This window comes from Parus major, chromosome 8 (assembly GCF_001522545.3).
Source record: "Parus major isolate Abel chromosome 8, Parus_major1.1, whole genome shotgun sequence".
Classification (NCBI taxonomy): domain Eukaryota; kingdom Metazoa; phylum Chordata; class Aves; order Passeriformes; family Paridae; genus Parus; species Parus major.
The window spans coordinates 17,994,143-18,016,203 of NC_031777.1; the positions used below are offsets into that span (position 1 = coordinate 17,994,143).

The 22,061-nt window shown below is 37.1% G+C and overlaps 1 protein-coding gene across 19 annotated transcripts in view; it reads right to left on the reverse strand.

Annotated features, from left to right (window-relative positions):
* Positions 1-22,061, reverse strand: part of ADGRL2 (adhesion G protein-coupled receptor L2) — a 159,258-nt gene that overhangs the window by 6,323 nt on the left and 130,874 nt on the right. For 5 of the 19 annotated variants that reach the window (XM_033516335.1, XM_015636404.3, XM_033516336.1 and 2 more), the window contains 8 exons: positions 20,864-21,073; positions 19,108-19,328; positions 17,772-17,838; positions 9,780-9,871; positions 7,730-7,898; positions 3,929-4,057; positions 3,404-3,500; positions 595-723 (listed from right to left, as the gene is read on the reverse strand). In XM_033516335.1, coding sequence (XP_033372226.1) covers positions 595-723; positions 3,404-3,500; positions 3,929-4,057; positions 7,730-7,898; positions 9,780-9,871; positions 17,772-17,838; positions 19,108-19,328; positions 20,864-21,073 — 1,114 coding nt within the window. Of the gene's footprint in view, positions 1-286; positions 369-594; positions 724-3,403; positions 3,501-3,928; positions 4,058-7,729; positions 7,899-8,565; positions 8,593-8,879; positions 8,925-9,779; positions 9,872-17,771; positions 17,839-19,107; positions 19,329-20,863; positions 21,074-22,061 lie in introns of all 19 variants that reach the window. The other 14 variants (XM_033516331.1, XM_033516332.1, XM_015636400.3 and 11 more) reach the window with 8 other exon arrangements.

The following is a 22,061-nucleotide window of genomic DNA, read 5'->3' on the forward strand; positions in this document are numbered from 1 at the left end:
GTAGATAATGTAACAACAGAATGTTAGGTAAATGATGACACCCTTTATTCCTACAGAACTAAACTGTTCTAACTGATAATCTCAGGATTTTCCTACAGGAAAATGATCTCCCATAAAGCTGCACTATACTATAGTTTAGATCTCTTTGATGCTGGATACAATTTTCTACTCCGGGGTATCCAAAGGTGCCAAGATGCCTTGCACTGCTTTAGTGTCTCATCCATTCCATAAACAGGGTTTTCTCAGCAAGCTTTAGAGTCAACCTTACATTGCATAGACATGATACCTCTAAGTGATATATATCTTGAAGATGGGCTCTCGGACCATGTGGTGTCAGTCCTTTAATAGTATATTAAGATTTATGCCACCTGTGTTAAAAACATGGATAATTATTGGTAAATACTGTGAGGGCAAAGGCATTACTATAATATAGTGCAGTTTTACAAGCTGACATTGGCAACACTGTATTTCCCAAATTTATTTCAGAAATTCAGACTGTAGGCTGGGGTATTGCAACTTGAGCTTCTATCTAGGGAAAAGAGGGAATTTGGAGCGAGCCAAGAAAAGCAGTTTATTCAGGAAGTGTAAGCACACCTGGTGAGTTAAACACAGGAGCTGAAGGGGCATTACATACAACTGTTTCTGCGAGCAATGTGTTATAGGGGTTGTTAGTGCCGTGTGGTCGAAGAAGAGGGTTTGTTAGTAGGTAATTGCCAGTCATTCCTAAAGCAAAAGAAACAGAAAAAAAATGTCAGTTCCTTAATTTTAGCCTGACAGTTTCAATAAAGAATAATTTTTATTCATCATGAATCACGTTGGATTTCTAAAATGTAATTCAGCTGAAAATTTCTGGTGTATTTGAGCTATGCATTGGAAATGGGAGCAGGAAAATATAGTTAGATTTCAGTGATTCACAGGTGCTGTCCAAATCCCCAAAGTAAACATCTAGTGAAAGTGATATTTACTAATGTATACAAAATCACTGTTACACAGGAGTAGCAATTAAATGTTTAGAGATCAAGGTACTACATAAAGCTACCAGAACTTTAAAAACAATCATTGGGAACACTTCTGTCCAGAACTGAGAGAACTGAATTTTTCAAACTGAAAGGTATTGAAAAACCTCTTATGACAGGATCAGAGCTGTTACTCACTTTATTAAAAACAGACAGATAGTGGAAGGGAATTGCTGTTTTCAAACAGACAGTGGATGACAAACTGCAAGAAGCATATCTTAGTGTATGCAAAAGTATGCATGCTGAGGGGAAAGCAAAATATTTGCTCTAAGAAATCAGAGCATTCACATTTTCTCCTGGGACATTCATGCTCCAGACCTATCTGCCAGGTTTTAAAAAAGAATTCCTCGAACGACAAATTTCTTTAAACTATCAGTTTACAAACAATATAAGACAATGTAAGACAAATACTACATAAACAGACTTCTTTTAAACTCTTATAAACTCAAATTTACATGTTAATGCAACAACATTTAAACAACTCTCAGAATAATCAGAAAAAAACCCCAGCATGTTTTGAAAAATTATTAAAAAGTCAATCTCTGATTTCTAGCTACTATAAGAAAAATGCTGTGATTTAAAAATTAATTTAAGCATTTTAATAAGATAAAATTCTAGTTTCTTTTTTATTACTTTGCAAAGCAGTACATCAGGATCAGGTCTGTATTACAGACCCAGGGAGAATTAAAAAGGCATCTATATTTTTATAGTATAAATATTTTCATTTCGCAAGGAATGATATATATTCCAAATATTAATGCTTTTGTACTCCCAGAGCTACTTAGTAGCAGAAATGAGCAAAAATTTCTAACACTCAGAGAATTATTGTCTGACTATGCTAATCTTATTTGAAAGTTTGTGTTAGTGATCAACTAAAAAAATTATCATAGCTTTTTTCCACTGTAAAGTTAATATAGAAATAATAACTGAAATATATTTTGCTTGGGTTTTTTCATTTTGTGTACTATATTTAATCTTAGTTAGAATAATTACGTATGATTTGTAGTTAAGATTTTTTTCAATCTAAATTTCTTTGTGACAAGGAAAAAAAAACTTAATTAAAAGCTTGATTTTTATTTTAAAGTTAAAAATGACACTTGCCATTAATTATTAAACTACCCTTATATGTATTTATCACTGAGATAGTGACAATATTGTAACAGAATGCAGTTGATACTAATTTTTCTAATCATGGCAGAACATCTCCAGTGACTTGAGTCTGGAACTTGAAACAGGGAGAAGCTGCTGAGAACTCTCTTCAACACTGAATTAACTAACAGTGCAGCACAGTTAGAGCAAACCTCAAGAGTCAGAGACGGCAAATTAGGGTAAAAACCAAATTTTTTGTATTTCTTGAATTTTAGTAGGACAGTGAAGGGGACATGAAAAATACACCTTTTCTACCTAGGAGAAGTTACTTAATTTTGATTTTTGCCAGAAGAACATGCAGGATTCATAAGGGGGGTGAGAGGAGCAGTGAGACACACAGGCCTTACCCACTTTCTAGATACCAAACAGCAAAAACAGAATCACACTTTCTGATACCTTTTGCTTTGCAAACACCACATTTTTTCCTTCCAGAATGAATGTAAATACAAGTCCCTGCTATCAAATCCTGAATCTGAATTTTCTGTCTGGAAGTTTCTGAGTTGAGCAGGAACTGGTTGCAGTGAGACCAGGGCTACCTGCTCTCCACTTAAGGACTGGGTGGAGGAACAGGCTTCAAACCTGGCTTGCACAGCAGTCCTCTCTCCACTGCTGGCTCCAACTGCCTTCAAAACACACAGGGGAGGGGAGAAAGGGAGCGACAATCTGGCTTGGTTAATGCCCTTGTCTTCTGTCTGGACATGAGAATGAGGTTACAGATTTCAAAGTCTATCCGAGCTGAGAAGTTCTGAGTTTTGACTTCTCTGTGCCTGAGAATCTGGATTCTATCCCATGTTACAGATATGATGCTCTTTGAAATAGAAAAGATAAATGCTTTACAGACATCTTTTGCATAGAAATGATATCAATTAGATTTCACTGGGAAAATTTCTGCACCTAAAAATCAGTCAAATATGCATTAAAATGTTACTGCACTCATATTTCTATTTCAGATTTAACCTATAAAGGTTAAGAAAGATTTAAAATTATGATCTTGCTTTTAAGCTAAATTATTGATGAAACTAATTTAAATACATTCTCATGAATTGAAGAATTAAACTTCTATAGAAGGGGCCAGTTAAGGAAACATGGTTTTCAGAAGTGCTGGTGGATAACTTTAAAACTCCGGTTTTGTTCCAGATTTATTTTTTAAACATTCTTTTCAATTCTTGTGTGTTAAATGATATAAAATCTGTATTAAATTTATGTATTCTAAAACTGAAATGTTCCCAGTGACTGACCTTGATTAAGTGTTGAAGTGCTGTTGATGTCACCTGAGATAAAAGACGATTCCGATTGTTTTCTCACAGTGTCATTCCACATCCTCCTTATCCGACTCTGTTAACACAAAGCAGTGAGACAAAAGCATAGTAGGTTTTGACAGAAAGATTTTTTCCTATTCATGTGCTATTATGTAGGATATTTGTGTTTATTTTAGCCTCAAGTAAAAAATTCTTCTAGCACATGGTGAAAATTCCTTCTTATTTTTATTAAAATTTTAATTTATTAAACTTTATTTCAATGAAACACGATGGTATAAACCTTCCTATAAAACAGTCCCTATTTGCAAGAGAAAAATAAGGCATTCAAATACCTTGCCAAACCAAAGTAAATGTTTAAAAAGAAATAATTATACTATGCAGAAGTATGTATTTACCATCTAAATGACAATAATGATAAGACAATTAGTCTTTCTGATTGGAAGACATCTCAGTAGGCTTTTCATAAATGAGGTAATTAGAAGATGCTGTCAAAATCTTTGTTACCTGAGTGCCAGAGGAATAGCGAGCGCTAGTTCTCGTTGTTGATGCCTTCACTGAGCTGTGGGGACTCTCAGTTGGAAGTCCTCCACAGCAGTAGGAATGCCGGAAGCATTTCCCATATTCCTTCCGTACCTATGGGGAAAAAAAATTGCTTAGCACACAAAATAGTTTTAAATATCTGCTGGCAGAAACACATGAACCTTGCCTTGAAACTACTCACTTTTCAAACAAATAGATAATTCTTGTCTGCCAAATTGCTGGCTGTTAGCAGAACCACGTATTTCTCCCTACTCAGTGGCAGTATTAGCAGCTACCCAGGAGTTTTGAACCAATTATTTCCAAGGTATACACACACTTCTTTAGAGATGTCCCTGAATAATCATTACTGAGTTAGTTATAGAATTGTTTTTATTTCATTTTCATATTGTAGATTAATATAGTTAAGTTTACCTGAATTGAATGCTGGCTGAGAAGAGTGGTTTTTGTAAGAGTTTTTGGTGCAGGAAGCACAGAAACCCTGTCCTGCCATCCTAGCAGCCGAGCACTGCTCAGTACTGCCCCTTATGTGACGATTTCCACTAAGAGTGCAAAACTTGCCATGCCTGTGAAGGCATTTCTTATTCTGTGTATCTCATCCAGCTGCTACTTCAGACAGCCACACCTGCCCTGGCACTGAGCAGAGCTCACAAACACCACTGCCCCACTCCAGGCACAGCCCCAGCTATGCTGGTGGAGCCGCTTGTCGGTGTTCCAGAGTCGCTTTTTGAACCATAAAAGCTGGGAATGAAGCACCTTCCACTTTTAGGACCAAAATGTATAGTTCTGATTCCTGTCTTTGTTGAATCTAGAAATTTGAATATACCTATGTTTATGATTTTTTTTTTTGTTTTTTCCTGACAGAGCAGCAAAACTAATTAATGACTTCAGCTTCAGTGGCTGCATTTATTCATCTTCTGTTTCCAGTGACCTACTGGAAGCTTTAGTTTTGTTATGTGTGATAAGAATTGCCATAAAAGTAATCAGGATCATTTTACAGAGCAGTTAATTCTCTTACATTCAGTGACTGCTTCACTGACCACTATTTTTGGATAAAGAAGTGCGTGTGCATGTCTTGGCAGCAAGACTGCATCAGTGAAAGGACACTGGATAGAATTCTTACAGATGTATAAGCCTAAATTCATAAATCTTCCACCACGTTACATGGGAACTTAAGGGTCTCTTCTGCATCAATGAGACTTAGGAGTTTCTGTGAAAAGAGGGATTTCAGCTAATCTGGAAATTAGCCTGACCTATGAATATATAAGACAGAAAGTTATGTGTATGCAAAAAGGGGAGAGAAGAAAATGCAAAAAATTAATAGTGTGGATTTACAAATGTAATGTGCTGTTTTCTACAGGAGTTTTACTCACAGAATACATGCTGTATTCTGATTCTATAAATCACAGGGAGGAAGAAAAGTTGAATAATTTGTGCTTCAACTTCAAGATAGGCACAGTAAGTCAGCTGTTTATAAAAGTATATGGTACAAATTTTAAGTCAACCCCTATCTATATCAGCACAAAAGACATGCAAAAAATTAAAACAGAAATGAAACAACTTAGAATTATAATTTTTAACCCTGGAAAACATAGGTCTGTATACACCATCACTAGATGGTGTATAGAGATAAAACCTAAGAAAATACATTCCTGAACACTAATGGATATTAAATGTTCTAACCCACTACACAGTAGAGACAATAGAAAACAAAACTGTTTCTTTATCCAAATACCACCCTCCAGGGCTGGTTTTGCCTAATGCCTATATTGCAGTGAATGTACATTATCTGTCAGGACTGCACATTCCACTGTCATTATTTCTAAATTATAGCTTGTTGGATACTGATGGAAGCAACAGCACTATCATCTCGTCAGAACTGGAAACATAATAGTTTTCACTTCCACAATTCTATTTCTCTGTTCAATTTAGTGACCAAGTAGTAATAACAGAATAAAAAGACTACATTAGCTATGCAGACAGAGGATAGAACAATATCCAGTCAAAGGCAGTGACACTTAAAAATCTTAAATGGCAGCTTTAACATTCTTTCAGGTATAAATCTTATTGCTCTAGGTTATGTTTTTTCACACTTGACTGGTATTTTAATATTGCTTTTTGCTGACTCCACTTTATATTAAAACAATGCACAGCTGTGAAAAGAAATAAAAAAGGAATCTGTTTCTGATTTTCAAGTCTAATACAAACAGTAAAAAGGGAAACATATAAAACCCTAACCTAGAAATTATTTGCATTTTGAGAATGTTTGCATTTTCTTCCCTATCTTCTTCTCTTAGGCTCAGTCTTCTCCCTAAGTGTGCTTTTGTTCTCTCCAAATGAGTGGAGTGTCATGTTCATCTGGGTAAAATTCTGTCTAGCAGATCTTTCCCTAAAACACCTTTGAATGCCACTGTCTACAACACATTTAGGGATGCTGGTAATGTTAGGAACAGTTGAGAACATGAGCATGGGATTTTTGTATTTACACAACACCACTTTATGCAATGGTCTCAAACCATCTTATAAATATCAGTTAATTATGTCTCTGGTGAGCTAATTATAATGGGAGTTAATAACTGCTAGGTCTCCAGCCTAAAATTGGTAAAAATATTTAGAATCTAAATATTGCAAATTGGATATTTCCAAATATAGGACATACTGCATTTCATGTTAAATTTGTTTGGGTGGGATTTTTTGATGTTCACCCTTCCTCTCAACTCTCATTACTTTCATGTGTCCTGCCTTTCAACAAAGGCTGTCAGCATTTTTTATGCACTCCTCATTAAAGTACCTCTAAGGCATCCTTGGAAGCAATCTCCACCCTCTGGGGAAGAGAAGGGGTGCAGGGAACCCAAAAAAGAGTCCCACAGAACTGCACCCTTCACTTTTCTTCTCTCCTGCTTGCTCCCCTCTCTCCTTCAAGCTTTCTCTCTGTCTCCCTCTGTCTCTCTCTCCTTCCAGCAGACCTGCTCCTCCCGGACCCTTCTGCTTTCATCCAGTGAAGGGGAGCAGAATTAATTTAGCTCATCCCACTCCTGAGGGAGGCTTCAGTGAAGAGCACAAAGCTCTTGGGATTTCTGGGGGAGGCAAACACTTGGGAAAAAAGTATTAATGCTGGCATCTTTTCCATCATCAGGAGTAGTAGAAAACTACTCCTGTTAGCAGCCATCTAGCATTAATGACTACTTTTTTATAAGGTGTGTCAAAGTTGATAATAAAATTAATTTTCACATCCCACTTAATTTTTGTAATGAATGAGCACACATAGTACAATCCCTGCCTGTCACCCATGGCTTTATGTGGCAGCTTAATGGGATCTCAGGAGAGGTGCTCTGCCTTGAGCCAGGAAAAGGGGAGCATTTCCAGGCTGATATGGGCTGATGTCGTAACCAATCCTTTGTTTGCAGCACTGCAGCAAAGGCAGGACTTGTTTCATGTGGACATAGAAGACTTTTGTCTGTAAGTCCAAGCTAATATGTACCATGTTACCAGTGTTAAACTTTTACATTTTCTTCACAAAACCTCCAAACTTTGCAAGCCCAAGTTGGAAATCCTGCATCCATGTTAAACCTGTCTGGGTCACAGAGCAATTACACGACTCCCATAGCACATACACCAAGAACTGCATTGGAATTCTAGTCCCCTTCTCAAACTACTTCAAAATACTCCAGTTTTTCAAATTGTTAATTTTATCTCTATTTTCTTAAGAATTATGTGTGGCATTTCTAAGAAGTTAGGGAACATTCATCTGTGGCTTTGGTAACTTACCTTCTTTTGAAGGGCACAATGAAAGATGAAAATAAACATTCCTTGGAAAGCATTAAATACTGTGAAGAGATATGTCATCACAACGGTCCCCTCATTTATAAACAGCAGACCAAATGACCATGTTAGGCCAAGGAGACACAGGAGAGCAAATGCACCCAGGACCCAGGATCTGTAAAAGAAAATTAATTTTAGTAACATTACTTATGAGAATGTACTTCGCCAAATCCAATATTAACATTTCAGTTCCTGCAGTTGACTTTTACTAGTTTCACATTCAAATGTAAAAATTCCTTGGATTTAACCTTTTATCTATTAAAGAAAGAACAATTCAATTCAGTACTCTTAGACTCCAGTGAAAACAGCAAGAGTAGATATAACCTTTGTCTTTCTCAAGAACTGCATAGGATGCCAAAACTATTTTGAAATGCAGAAGTATAGCACAAGGCCCAGCTACTCCATTGCTTTATCTGCTTTTAGAGAAGAGATTGATAAATCTGGCTTAGCCACTAATCACACCATAGATTTTAAACAGTGGTGCTGCCATATGACACCAAATAATGTAACACAAATGCACAAAGGTTAAACAGCAGATTAAAAGCCTAGAGCCCAAATCGTTAATGCTCCGATAAACTCAGCTAAACTGAAGCTAGAGGATGTAACTTCCGCATGAAGAAACCCTGCTGAAATGTGACAAAAATATGGATATTGCTTTACAGAACAATCTAAAAAAGATTCCATCATGAATAGGTTAAGGAAAAGGAATTGTAGCGAACAGCACAGAATGAAAGGGAAAGGGAATTTAGTCAGTGAATTCCACATCTAACTAATGATCTTACTTGATAAATGGCTTATTATCTTCATAGCTAGAAAGCATTATAAGCAGAAAAGAGAAACAAAATTATTAGACAGAATTGAAACAGAAATTAATAAGAGCATTTTTAATTGTCTATAAAAATTAGTCAAAATTAGGAAATTCAAAATGCAGAGGCAAGCAATTTAAAATTATAAAGACATATAATAGTTTAAAAGTCTTTAGCAAATCAGGTATCTCAAAAATAGTTAATTAAAATTAAGGGAAATCCACAATATGACCGAGTTTGTAAAGTTAAAAATCATGCTAGAAGTTTGTTAATGTAGGGTTCTATCTTACCCAGGTAAGTCCGTATTATAGTAGCCATCACAAACACGGTAATTACTGGTGTGGATGAGAAGACAGAAAGAGGAAAAGGAAGAAAAGAGAGAGATGCTAAAGATTAGCTCTCTCTCTCATCATGCAACATGCAATGAAGCTGATACTGACCTATCTAGAACATCTAGTTCACAATGTTATCCTTACTGAAAGTCTCCCTTTGCCATTTCCAACGTTCAAAGCAGATCTGTAAGACCCTTTCACATCCAACCCTCAGCGTTAGAAAGTGGCACCATCCCTTCAGTTTGGTAACAAAAACCTTGAATACAACGTAAGGCTATAGAGAATACCGTAAAAAGCTATCTAAAGGAGCGAGAGCTGCCAAAGCCTTGTTAGTTACATAAAACTTATATTACTCTGCAAAAGGGATACTACAGTAGAACACCATGATAAAGTAAACATTTGTTAAATTAGCATGAAAACAGCAGATAATCTTCAAGTTAACAATAATAATAGAGTCAATTCTCTTGGGAGAACAGGATTACGAGTAGAAACTGCTCAGAATCCCTAAATCAAAAAGTCATTTAACAAAACAAACTTAATATAATCATATCAGCCATGCAAACAGGAACATCATTTTTGAACTGCATTTTAAATGCAAATGAAATTACTACAGTGCTGTGGCATTTCCGTGAAACAGTTTCTTGGCACTAGTTCCAGGCTGAAATTATCTAATTTTGACCGCCGTTTGTGACATTACAGCAACAAAGTGACGAAAGCAGGATTGGCTCTGTTTGCTTCTAATTGACATCTGCAGTTGCTGGGAGACAATAGCATGTGCTCCTAATGGAGAGTAGCTTTCAATCAGTTCAGCAATCAGAAAATAATCATAGTTCTCATACTTGAACACAAAGCACTTACTTAATGTTTTCCAACCTGCTAGAGTCTGGTTTCAAAGTGTTTGAGTGCTTCACCATTTTGCACAATGTGATCACCAGGAAGATAAGATTCAGCTGTCAAAACAGATAAGAATGAAATTAAACTACTTCAAGTAATAGGTTGAATAATGATGATGGTACAGGCTAAACAAAAACCCTGTAGTTTATTTCCAAGTAAGTAGTGAAAATTGATAACTATATCAGATGGTCTGCAAACTGCAACTGCAAGTAAGGATAAGAGGATAAAAATATTAGAAGTCCTTGTTTCACTTAATTTCCCAAATGCACCACATCATCGTGAGCTACCATATTTAACTCATGTTCAACACTTGCCATTGTCACTCTAGCTCTGTCCCCCAGCATGTTTTGCTCATCACCTGCTCACCTTTACCTGTCACCTCTGGCCCTGACCTGCATCTCACTCTCAGGACTATGGTCACCCTTTTACTGGGCTATACTAGTTGTCTTTTTATCACCCCATCCTGATTTTGAAATGTTTTTCACCTTTCCTGGTTTCTCCTTTATTTTTTTTTTTTCTTTTTATTCCTTTTTGTTCTCACAATCCTACTGGGGTCTTGAAAAGACCTTAAATGTAACTGGAAAAAAAGAAATAGAGAGGAAAAAAAAACGAAAAAGAAACACAAAGATGTAGCAAATGCATCAAACTTAATAGTGCCATAGACATGTGCTGGTGGTGCACCCTCCTGCTGCCCTCTTTCCCTTTGTAGTCTGGATTCTGTCGAAGTGAGACTGTGTGTGCCACTTGAAGGACTGTGGCATCTTATTCTTGTTGTGTCATTCATAAAGGTAACACCAGGGAAGATACTGAAGGAAATTTTTTATCATCCTCTTATTGTGTAACAGAACCGCAGATATCAAAGTTACTGGGTGCCTTTCTCCTATCGATTTCAAAGCCTGTGAAAAGCACAGGCAAGCCAAATACAAGGATGCCTGCAGAATACTGGCTAAAAAATTGTATCCAATTAATTTCAGTAATTAGTTTGTGCTGTTCTGTATCACAGAGAAAAGCCAGACAAAATTGTATCTTTGAAATCAGTAAGAGCCACGTCCTTTCAGCAAGAAGACACACATCCTTGTCTACTACTACAATGGTCCACACAAAATAGCTGCACCAAAAGCTGAGAGAAGATGGAAGAATATGCTTGGACATCCTTATAACGCATACAATAGATAGAGAACCCCATTCTTATAATCTTCCACATATATATATATATATATATATATATCTGTAACTGGCTACTGACAGGGCAGTCTCTCAATTTGGCAGCCTTTGGTTTAAAACAGCTTCAAAATCTTCACTGTTTTTGTAACACTGGGGATATCAGTTCATGCCAGATGTGTTCCTGCAGCTGTGCCTCAATGGTCAGAAATGTCACAGAAATTCTAATAAAGAGTTGGTGTTAATCTTGAAAAGATGAATATTTTGAAGGCTCTGATCAGAGTCTGTTAATAAGAATATGTATTATAGAAACAGTTCCTACTGCTACAGGCAATCATGTTATTACTCCTGCTGCTGTCTCCAAATCAGGATGGACAGCATGAACTATAATGCAGCTCTCAACACCAGAATAGTGCCTGGCAACTTTTGATCTTATCATACAAAGTGTAACATTTTTACAATTGTATGTTGAGATTAATAGAAAAGGGTGCTTGTGAAACAAATACGGAAAATAATCTTTTATGATTGATTTCTGTTTGTGTTTCAAGAACTGGCTGAAAATACTTAACCTTTAAGCTGATGTATGTACATTGTGTAGGTTAAGCATATTTCCATTGCTGCAAAATGTAATAGAAGTGTCAATAATTCATGATCTTTGTGATTATCTTTTATGATTCTTATAGGAAATTACTAACCAGATGAGAAAAACCATTTCTTCTATCATTGTGATCTCTTCCTCTCATCTAGGTTTCCACTGTACTGTGTAACTTCATTGGATGAGAAAACAAGTTACTTCTCTTCCTGGCCTTTGCACCAGACAGGGCGTGGGCTCTGCAACTGACCTCATACTCAGTTCCATGTCTTTGCACACAGATTTTACTTTTCTCTACTTGAAAAAAGTTTCTTGCACAGTTTGGTAGCTGACATACCATGAACTTCTTCAGCCTGCTTGAAAAATGCAACCTCAATTTGCTTTTTGTGAAAACAAACAGATTAAGAGCTAAGACACATGCCCTGTGTCAATCCTAACACATACATCAACTTTGGCTGCAACCTATGCATCTGGGAGTGCACAATCCAGTCAGAATAGTATTTACAGCACAGCTGGAAGCTAATCCTTACCTAAGTAGCTACCCTGGAGTATCCTGTATTGTACTTGCATCATCATTCTTGGATCAAAAACTCATAGATATGGCTTAGCCCATAAATGACTGCCTTATGAAACAAGAGGGTTTTATCCTCTGATTCTTTGTACAACTGAAGTGCTGGTTTGCCACATAACAAATAAAAACTTGTATTCACATACTGAGGATCCTTTGGTGACATGTGAGCAGACATGGCCTTAGCCCAGAGCTTGAGCCACGCTCCAATGTATTAAACAGGTTTTATGTAGATACTCAGCTCTGTCTGGGTATATGTCCTTGCTGCACCAGGGAACAACTGCACAAAGCAGTTTCTTAAGTGACATTTTCATTGTAATTTAGGTAAACACCCACAAAACCAGCCCACAGAAATAATAATGCTGTATCACAGCAGCTGAAAAAGTCCCTCAGAGAAAAAAGGAGAAATACTGTACTTTGAAGACAAAGTAACTATGACAACTGAGCATATGATACTTGTTTCTCCATCACTGTGAAATATTGCATAGTTTTCAGTTTCAGCAGTCAAAAGACCATGGTTTGCCACTTGTTCAAACATGCTGGCATTTCTGTTACACATTCTATCATTATAAAAACCCTATTTTGCTTGCTTAAAGATATTGTAACCAAACCTTTCTATAGATTTGCTTTTGGCTCCCTGTTTTTCATCTAGAAATTGATTGTTTTGGAGGAACTCATGAGTTAAAGACTTTTGGGCACCCTGCCTTTTTTTTTTTTTTTTTTTTTCTCATGTAAAACACTAAGTAGTGAGGGAAGGGAACTTGCTGGAAAATAATTGCTTTTATAAGGAATGGCTGAATTACTTTCCTTGGTGAGAAATGTGTAGGGGAGGAGAAGAAAACACAGCTACGACTTTTGTATTCATTTGCACAAGCAAAGCTTTTTCAGCTCTGAGCAACGTGGTCTGGCTCAGAGCTGAGGCTATTTTGAGAAGAGACCACAGATCTCCTGAAGCTCCTTTCAACCTGAATTGTTTATGTGAGGACTGAACTGTTACTGATCTAAGCAAATGAATTTGTAGATGTTTTCCAAGCTCGACAGATGGCCTGAGTAGGACACCTTTCTTTAAGAACTGTTCACCACAAGCATGCAGTACTCAGAGGTCATGCAAAGGTCCATGTGAATGGCAAGAAAGACTTTTGAGAAAAACCCTCTAAGACAAAAAATGGGCCTCTGACAATGGTGGTGTTCTCATCACTTCATGTAATATAAATGGTGAGTGACTGGCTGGACCTCATCATGACAACTGGGCTGCATTATTCCAGACGAGCCAAAATCTGCAGCTGAACAGTACTGAACAGTACTCCTCTTCAATGCTAATAAAAAACATAAATACATTGTGCAAACTCACACACAGATGCACAATGTATACATCTCAAACAGTCCTGAAATTATACCCTTAATCAAGTCTGTAAAATCTCTTTCATGCTGTGTGTCTGCAAATCAGACCAGCACTCTTTTGAAGGCTAAAAATAAGAAATTAAAAGTCTGGTCAGGCATGAGGTTTGGATTTGAAGATTCTGGTATGATACCAAGGAGTGACAGACCACACAGCTACAGAAGGTGGAGCTATAATATGAGATCTTTTATAACATTAGCTGGTAATAGTAAGCAAAAATTTGAATTGATAGTATTTAATTTATGTTTATACTTGATTCTAATCTACTTTCTAAAACTTACTATCTACTGGGAGAGACGGTATACTGGATAGAGAACTAGCTTAATCTATATCCTCATTTTAGAATTTTGTGTAAAGTCAAAAAGGAAAAAAAATTAGAGTAGCTTCTAATATACTTGTCATCTCTTAATATGACAAATTAGATAGAACAAAGTGAAAGACAATTGATATATATTTTTAAAATAACAAGTTATTACATTAAAATATCAAATATGAAGAATTTTTACGGAAACAATCAAATGCAGCACCCCAGAAGATAATGCTTCTTTCACAGGAAACAAACATATGGCCATGTTCAGTTTCTTCTTGGAAATCAGAAGAAACTGAACATGAGAAAAGGTGTAAGTAGGAAATTTGTCTTTCTAGCCCCTGAAACCTATGTAATTTTGAGAGAGTGAGTGTGTCCAACTCAAATTAACTTTTTTAAAAAGTGGGTGTATTAACCTGCACAGAAGACTAATCAATTGGAATTAGCTGCAGGTACAATGCATTAGTAGCAAAATAAAGCTAGATTTTGCAAAAATTATTATAAATTTTCCCCTGTGACTAATAGAATTTATCAAATGTGGCAAGATAAACATGCATTATTTCTAAAAACAAGTTTACAAATACGATCCATTTTCACATGTGGAGCTAAGTTACGTGTACATCTGTACCTCCACTGACTTAGGTAAGCACTAGAACTTCAACTTGGGTGAGAACATTTAACACATTCTGTGTTAATGAAATGCAGCATCTTAGCAATTTTTGCTTAGACAACCATTGGTAGACTCATGCGTGGGCTCTGTCTGCGAGCTGGGGGAAGCAAACTGCAACAGTCTTGGCTAAATTAAACCGACACCACCCGTTCCTTGGGCATGAATGGATTTGGATCTACATGGCAGTCAAAGTGCTCAGGCTTTTCTGACCACAGATTACAGAAATGCACTGTTTGTTTTATAGCCACAAACCTGCTCAATGGAATCACGTCTGCCTCGAGCTTAGCAGCTTAAAATTCATTCCACACAGCCTGCAGTGCTGACATGGATCCGATAAGACAGAAGAACAGAAACACCACTCTGAAGTAACCTAGCTGAACTGCACATGTTCTGACCCTTTTTGAACTCCCCGGAGCTTTTGTTACCTGGCAAATGCAGCTCTAAAACTGCTCTTGTATCTCCAGATCTTTGCTCATAGCCATGCAGAAGCCTGTTTCTCCCTGGGACTGGCAGAGAGAGAGGTGCTCTCTGAAGGCTTCTAAATGAGTGTGCACCCTGAACTCTTACTGAACTGAATTAATTATTAAAGATGCAGATGGAGCTGTCCAAATGATAAGAACAGCTCCTGACGTATCATGATCCAAGCTTTCATTAAACCATTTCAGGCATACTAATGGTTTCCCACCGCTCATTACTTACATGCTCTTTTCTCATAGATATAATAACCCTGGTGCCCAAAGGCATGACAGGCTACAGAAATAGCGAAGTTAAAAGTTCCTCAGAAGATGTACTGAGGAACTTCATACTTCCTCCTCATACTTCCCATTCTCATTTCGTGCAAAAAATGTGCACAGACACAAGCACAAATGCTTATAAATTCAGAGCTGTAAATTAAGATAGAAGGCAATACTGTCAAAAAAGAGTTCATGCGCAGTACTATTGAACTGAGAAACATAGAAGTGATTTGAGCAACATGTTAAAACGCTTACCAAGCCAAAATTCTCACATGCTACTAACACTAAGTAAGCTACACTACAAATATAGCTCTTTGGTTACAATGCACATGGCATATTATTTTTCAGCCACTACACTTCTCACACTTCTTCCTCTGGTTTCTCTTGCTTTCTCAGCTGGGACGATTAGAGGGCAAAGCAATTGCCAGAGAAGAATTACTCCCAGGAACTGTGCTGTGATTGCTACCTGCTGTTTCATATTTTTCAAGTTGGGAATACTGCTCCCAAAAGCCTTTTGCGTCTCAGTCTAAATGATTTGCTGGAGGATAATAATGTCATGGCCAGTAAATAATAGTGAACTATGTCTGTACATGGTCAATATGATTAAATGTCCTTCACCTCTATTCTCACTCTGACCTGGTTATGAAGAAGTGAAAAAGCCGTCAGCAAAGCCCAAGGCTTCCCATGTGAAATGTTATTTTAGAGGAAGGGAGAGAAATATAGGTGACTTAGCAAAATACCCCCAGTAACAATAAAAAGAGGAAGGAGCCATAAACAAAAAGCAAAATTATCACCACACAACCAGACTTGAGGTGACTTAACTATTGTAGCATGAAACTCAGAACAATTTCCAGAATAATTACAACTGCAAGAAACAACTTCATTGAAAAGTATTGTCCATCATATTGAGCATACTATGTCTTTCTTTCAATTGAAATTTTAGGTTTAATTAAAAAAAGAATCCCCATCATTCTGAGATATGATTTAATTTGAATGCATTCAGAATAAACTCTGAACAATTATTATGGTCTACACTTAAATCTCACAAACACTGTAATTTTTCTAATTCAAGTTGTACACACATAAATTTTGGCATCTACACCCATGTCTTTGAAAATATGCCAATGAACTCTAACAACCTCTACATTGCACAATCTTTTCTTAAGTGACTGCTCAAGGATTCAAATAGTTTGTGATATAAATGGAGCAAATGCAAGCCAAAACCTTGGCCAGTTGCATTTTTTAGTAGAAATTTCCATTATCAAAATATCAGTTTGTAATATAAATACAAAAAGTGCTGAAATATTATGTCTGGCACGCAGATCTATAAAAGTCAAAGAAATTGCAAAATTATGCCTCATGTATGTGCTTTATACTGAAAAAATAGTATTTCTGAATATGGAAAAATACAATTCCTGAATTTGGAAATTCAAGTCAACTGAAATTCTGTTAATATTTCACAACTCTACTACTGTGACAGGGCAGGAGAACATGCAACTATTTACGATTTCAAAAACATGAAAACTAATTAATTCATCCTTCCAAACTATCAGCAATTATGAGAAAAGGCCTCCACATACATAGGCTATGTCCCCAGCCAGCCTTCTACAATATTTCCCAAGTAAAGCCAGGTTCCAAAGACACAGAACTAGCAGAGAAAACCCAGGTGAGCCAAAATGCACATCCTGCATCCGCTGCGCTCACAAATTCCTCCACTGTGTATTGCTGGTACTGTTAGGCTGAAATAAATGAAGAAGTTCTCTCCCTGGGTTGACATGTGACTTTTACCAGGTTTTTTACCTGGAAGTGCTCAGAGAATTGGTAATTGATGTATGAATGCAACATTCTGTGTTCAGGGGACACTGGGGCACCCAGCTGTGGGTGCACAGATGGGTGCAGGCACATAGTGACTTCAGCAATGAATGTGCACAGGCTTTGTAGTGGTTACATATTTATTTATTTGTACTAAAGCAGAGGAGCTTCTGTGTCTCACAGGCACTACATGTAACACAAATACACACAGAGCAGGCATGGAAAAATGTGTACATGCAAATACACGTACAAACACTGTGTAAGTGTAATGGAACATAAAATTTATTTAATTATCCAATGCATTAGAATACCCTTTTGAGATAATTATGTGAGATAATTAGCTGTTAAATTCTAAAATGTGTACAGTAGTGACTCAATTGAAAGCAATAATAATGGCTCCTCTTAAAAAAACCCTGTGTTTAGTACTTCATTGATTTTTCATATGACTACATGTCAATATGACCTTCAGAATTCAAGCCATTAGGAAAAAATGGCTATGCTGAAGTGCCACCACAGCTTTGACAATTAATCATTTGGTCAGCACACTTTAAAGATTTCTATATAAATATATAACCATTAGTCACATTACAAATTGTTTATAAGCATTTCCATGGAATATCTTGTGAATAAGGATGGCATTGAATGAAATTTTAGATCTTTTTAATCTACTGTGAGGCAACTTAAAAACAAAGGAAAAAACCCAAAGTTCTTACCAGAATAATAAAGGTAACAGGTCCAATGAAACTCCAGATAAAATAGTTATCTACATGTAGCCAGCAACTATTATGGAAGAAAAGAGAATGAAAAGGGAAAGGCTGCATTAGCACCTCAGTCCAATAAATGGAAAGTGCAAAAATACTTCTTAAGATAATACTTTGCCAGTAAACAATGATGAATATTGCACAGTACCACTGATTCGCTGGACAACACCTAACCTGAAATTCTTCTAATGAACTCTGTGTAATAATAACACTACTGAACCTGAAACTCCATCATCAGGAATAATTAACATCAGGAGAAACAAAACCAAAACAAGCTCTCCTTTCAGTCAAAAGGTTTGGTGACAGGTGCTATCATGGACTAATGAAACTAACATCAGAAAATAATTTTTGCAGGCTTCCCATGTGATCTTCAAAGTCTGCTTTTAACTTTATATCATATGTTAAGTGCTCATGCCTGAGGAAATTCAGATGCCATGTTTTGCTGAATAACAATATGGTATAAATAAAATGCCCCATCTGGGAGTTGAACTGTAGAGAAAGAATACATAAGATACCAGACTAAATTACGTATAAACCTATTAGGGCCAACTCCACTTAGCAATTCATTTTTCATACAGCCCAGTTCCCTGCTGAATTCTCTTATTTGTCTTTCATCAGTAGCAAAATCAAGCAGCTTTCTTGTAGTCAACAGTATCTTTCCATTCTGTGACTAATTTCATCAAAGGACAAAATAAACACTACTGAAAGGCAAATTCATGCCTCCAGCAACTCGAATCCTCAGAAATGTTTTCTGTCTACCTTCTGTCACTTCCTATATACATCTGTATTTTTGTAAATAAAAGGCTGTGGCTAATTTTAATCCCACTCTACTTGCCTGATAAAATATTATCAAAATAAGACACACAGGCTGGAATATTGTACTGTCATAATTCAGGATGAGAGGTAGCTAGAGGGACAGCTGAACAAAGAGATCTAATGAAGCATTAGCTTAAAACTGGATGGTTAGGCTTGTCAGATACTTTAAGTTGAGAATTTTTGCTTAATATACATCCGAGGACAAAAAGTTATTTACTTTTTCAATTTGTTTCAGGTCAATCTTTTGTGTTAAAAGAAAGACTATAATTTAGAATTGGTCTCTCCAGAGTACAAATCCCCTGAACCTAGAGAATTACAAAAGACTTGATTGTAATTTGTGCACAGCATTGCCATTCTCTTACCAATAAAGCTTTCAGATGGTATTTTAGTCTGTCAGGGACCCTCTGACAGCTAATAGGCTTTAAAAAAATTATTCACTTGAAAAACACTCAGGTCACTTGCAATTACTTACGCTTTCTCTGTTCCGTAGCTCTTATAGTCAATAGCTGCTGAGACACCAACTACTGTAGCAGGGAAGAGGTAGCCAGCAACATAATAGTACTTCTTTCTAGAATATTCACTTTCAAATACTTCTACTAACATTAGATAAAGCTGCACTCCTTCTAGACACATCCAGGCAAAGGCTGCCAGGAAGAAAAAGTGTAAGAGACCTGCAAAAACCGGACATGCAATCTGCAAAGAGAGAGAGAGATGGAAATGTAAACCACAAAACCTTCACATCATTACCTCTCCAACTGACCAGTGTGCAATAGAACAGCAGACAGTTCTATTAGAGACCTTTCACAAATTCAGGAGCATCTTCCCTACCTCAAAACATTCCTTGAATATTTGAAAACACTATTATGCACAAAGTTAATTAGCTGAACAGTGTGGAGGCCCAGGGGCCCGATGCCAGGGTGCCTTGACCCTGGAGGGGATGGATCAGGTGAGGGGAGATGCCCCTCATCGTTAGGGTGGGGAAAAACTTGTTCCCACTGGCTTTTGCAGCCACATGTTGATGCCTTTTGGGTTCTGGTGGTTCTTTCTACTGGTTTGTTGAAATTGGGTCACCCTTGTTCAGCCCCCATTCGCCATTTATGCATCCTTCCTAGAATGTTCCTCCTTCCCTTAACCCCCATTGGCTCTGTTTTGCCATATTGCTCCACCCCTGTTATCCCATCGGTTCTCCCAGTCTTTAACCACTCCCCTGCACCGCTTTCCCTTGTCCCTATTGGACCTTGATCCTCAGAGCCACCCCTTTTGCCCCTCATTTAACCCTGTGCCCTTAGCCCAATCGTGTTCTCGTCCCTGAATTCATTGGAGGCTGTTATCCTTTGAATGAACAGTCTTTGGCTACCCAAACGAGGACCTGTCTCTTCCCCTTTATCATCAGCAATCTCTAGCAGTGCTCTCGGGCCCCGAGAACAGAGGTCGCTCTCATGGCTTCACTGTGGCACGTGCCATAACACAACAGTGTGAATGAAGATAAGGAAATTGCACCCTCACCTCCCAGTCATCAATTTCAGAGTGGATTTCTTAATTTTAAAAGGAACTTTTTAATTTTGAAACTAATATAGTTTTAGGACTTACAGTTTAGATAATCCTAGACATGAACAGTTGGTTCTCTATGCATAATGTGATACTACATATTTAAAATTATAAAGTGTCTGCCCTGTGATTTTTGTCTGCTGTAATATAGAAAGTTCTACTGTTGTAACAGATATTGGTCTGAATTCTCTCTCCACTGGCCAAATTCTGGATGAAACTATGCTAGATTATTAGTTTCAACCCAATGAATCATGTAAGAATTAATTTTACCAATACTACCAAAATACCTGCTTAAATGTGAAGTGTAAAAAATGTTTACACATATAGAAAAGGCTTTGTACGCATATATATAAAAATGTAGTCAATACCTGTCAAGACATTTGAATATATATAGAAAACATATATATGTTCCTAATAGTCAACATTCAATTTCATCTCCTTTTTCAAAAGTCTAACCACCTGCCTCGTTAATAGTCAGTGTTTCTCAGCTGAAAATGAAAAGCATATTTTGGATGGATGTAAATACTATGTATGAATATATCTTATTTTCATGCTGAGCTTTTATTTCAGCCTTGTTGTGTTAGAGAGCTGAAAACTTGTCAGTGTTGTCATGTTTTAATTCAAATCCGTTTCAAACAGTCATTCAGAGAACAAGATCAGTACACAGAGAGAAAACTTACCTTGTACTCTGTCTTATCGATGCCTATTAGGAAAATGAACTCAGCAATGAATAGGTTGATACAAAGGTTCTTGTGAATAGTGTTACGATCACTTTGCAGGCCACGGAAAAAACAGAATGTGAAGATGCAGATGGCCAGGCAAACAAGAGAGATGACAATTCCCACCCAGGTGATGACAGTGAGGAGCAATTCGTGCACTCCATCTTTGTACTAGAAATAACCAAGAATGGAGAAAATTAATATGACTCTTTATGAGTATAAACAAAAACCTATTTTCACAGGTATCCAGAAAAGTTACTTGTTCATTACATGAGATGGGCAAAATGCACTCAGTAATTTCTCAGTCTCAGGCCAGCTTCCCAGAAGATCAGGGTAAGTAGAAGAGGAGCAGGTCTGAGAGAAAAATGTGACTGTTTTGTCCAGATCAGATAGCATTTTTACTTTTGCTATGGCTCACTGCAGACTGGTTGGAAATATGAGCAGAGAAACATAACATTTTTAAGGTACCACTAGGCTTTGATGAAAGGAGAGAGGAGAGCTTTCCCTGGGACTTTCTATGAGGGCACATGTTCTTTTCTACAGACCTGCAACTCCACAGCAGATAAGAAAGCAATGTTTTACAAACTGATCAGGACAAAATGCAGAAGACACTGCACATGTAATTCTGGCTTTGATCTCATGTTTAGCTAAAGGAGGTTCCTTGGTGCTGTTCTTTGCAGTGACCTTTTCAAATACAATGGCTTTGTGAGAAATCCCATATCCCTGCAAATATTGCATGCTCCAGGCCCCCTGACATGCAGGAAGTGCTTTAAATAGACAACAAAGTTTCTGACTATGAAGAGGTGTTTGAACAATCACTATGGAAGTTCCTTGACCTTCCTCGCCAAGGAGAGCTGGCACCTGGGCTTCCAGGGAACAGCCTGCACAGCTGTCTCAACAGACACTCTCAATCTGTACTGAGGGAGAGTCTATAAAATAGTTGTAAGGTTGGTCAGTAACTTTAAAATATGGCTTGTAGGACACTCTTGCCCTTCCTTGTTTTCTCTTTCTTGTCACTTTGATTGCAACTTTATGGATGAGGAAGAAAAATGCTACAGAAAGCAAATTGTTTTGGAAAGAGTGGGTAGGAGCTATAAATACTAAAGAAATTTCAGTAATTTTGAATCTTGTTAAAGGTTTAAAACTAAGTCTTTTAAGT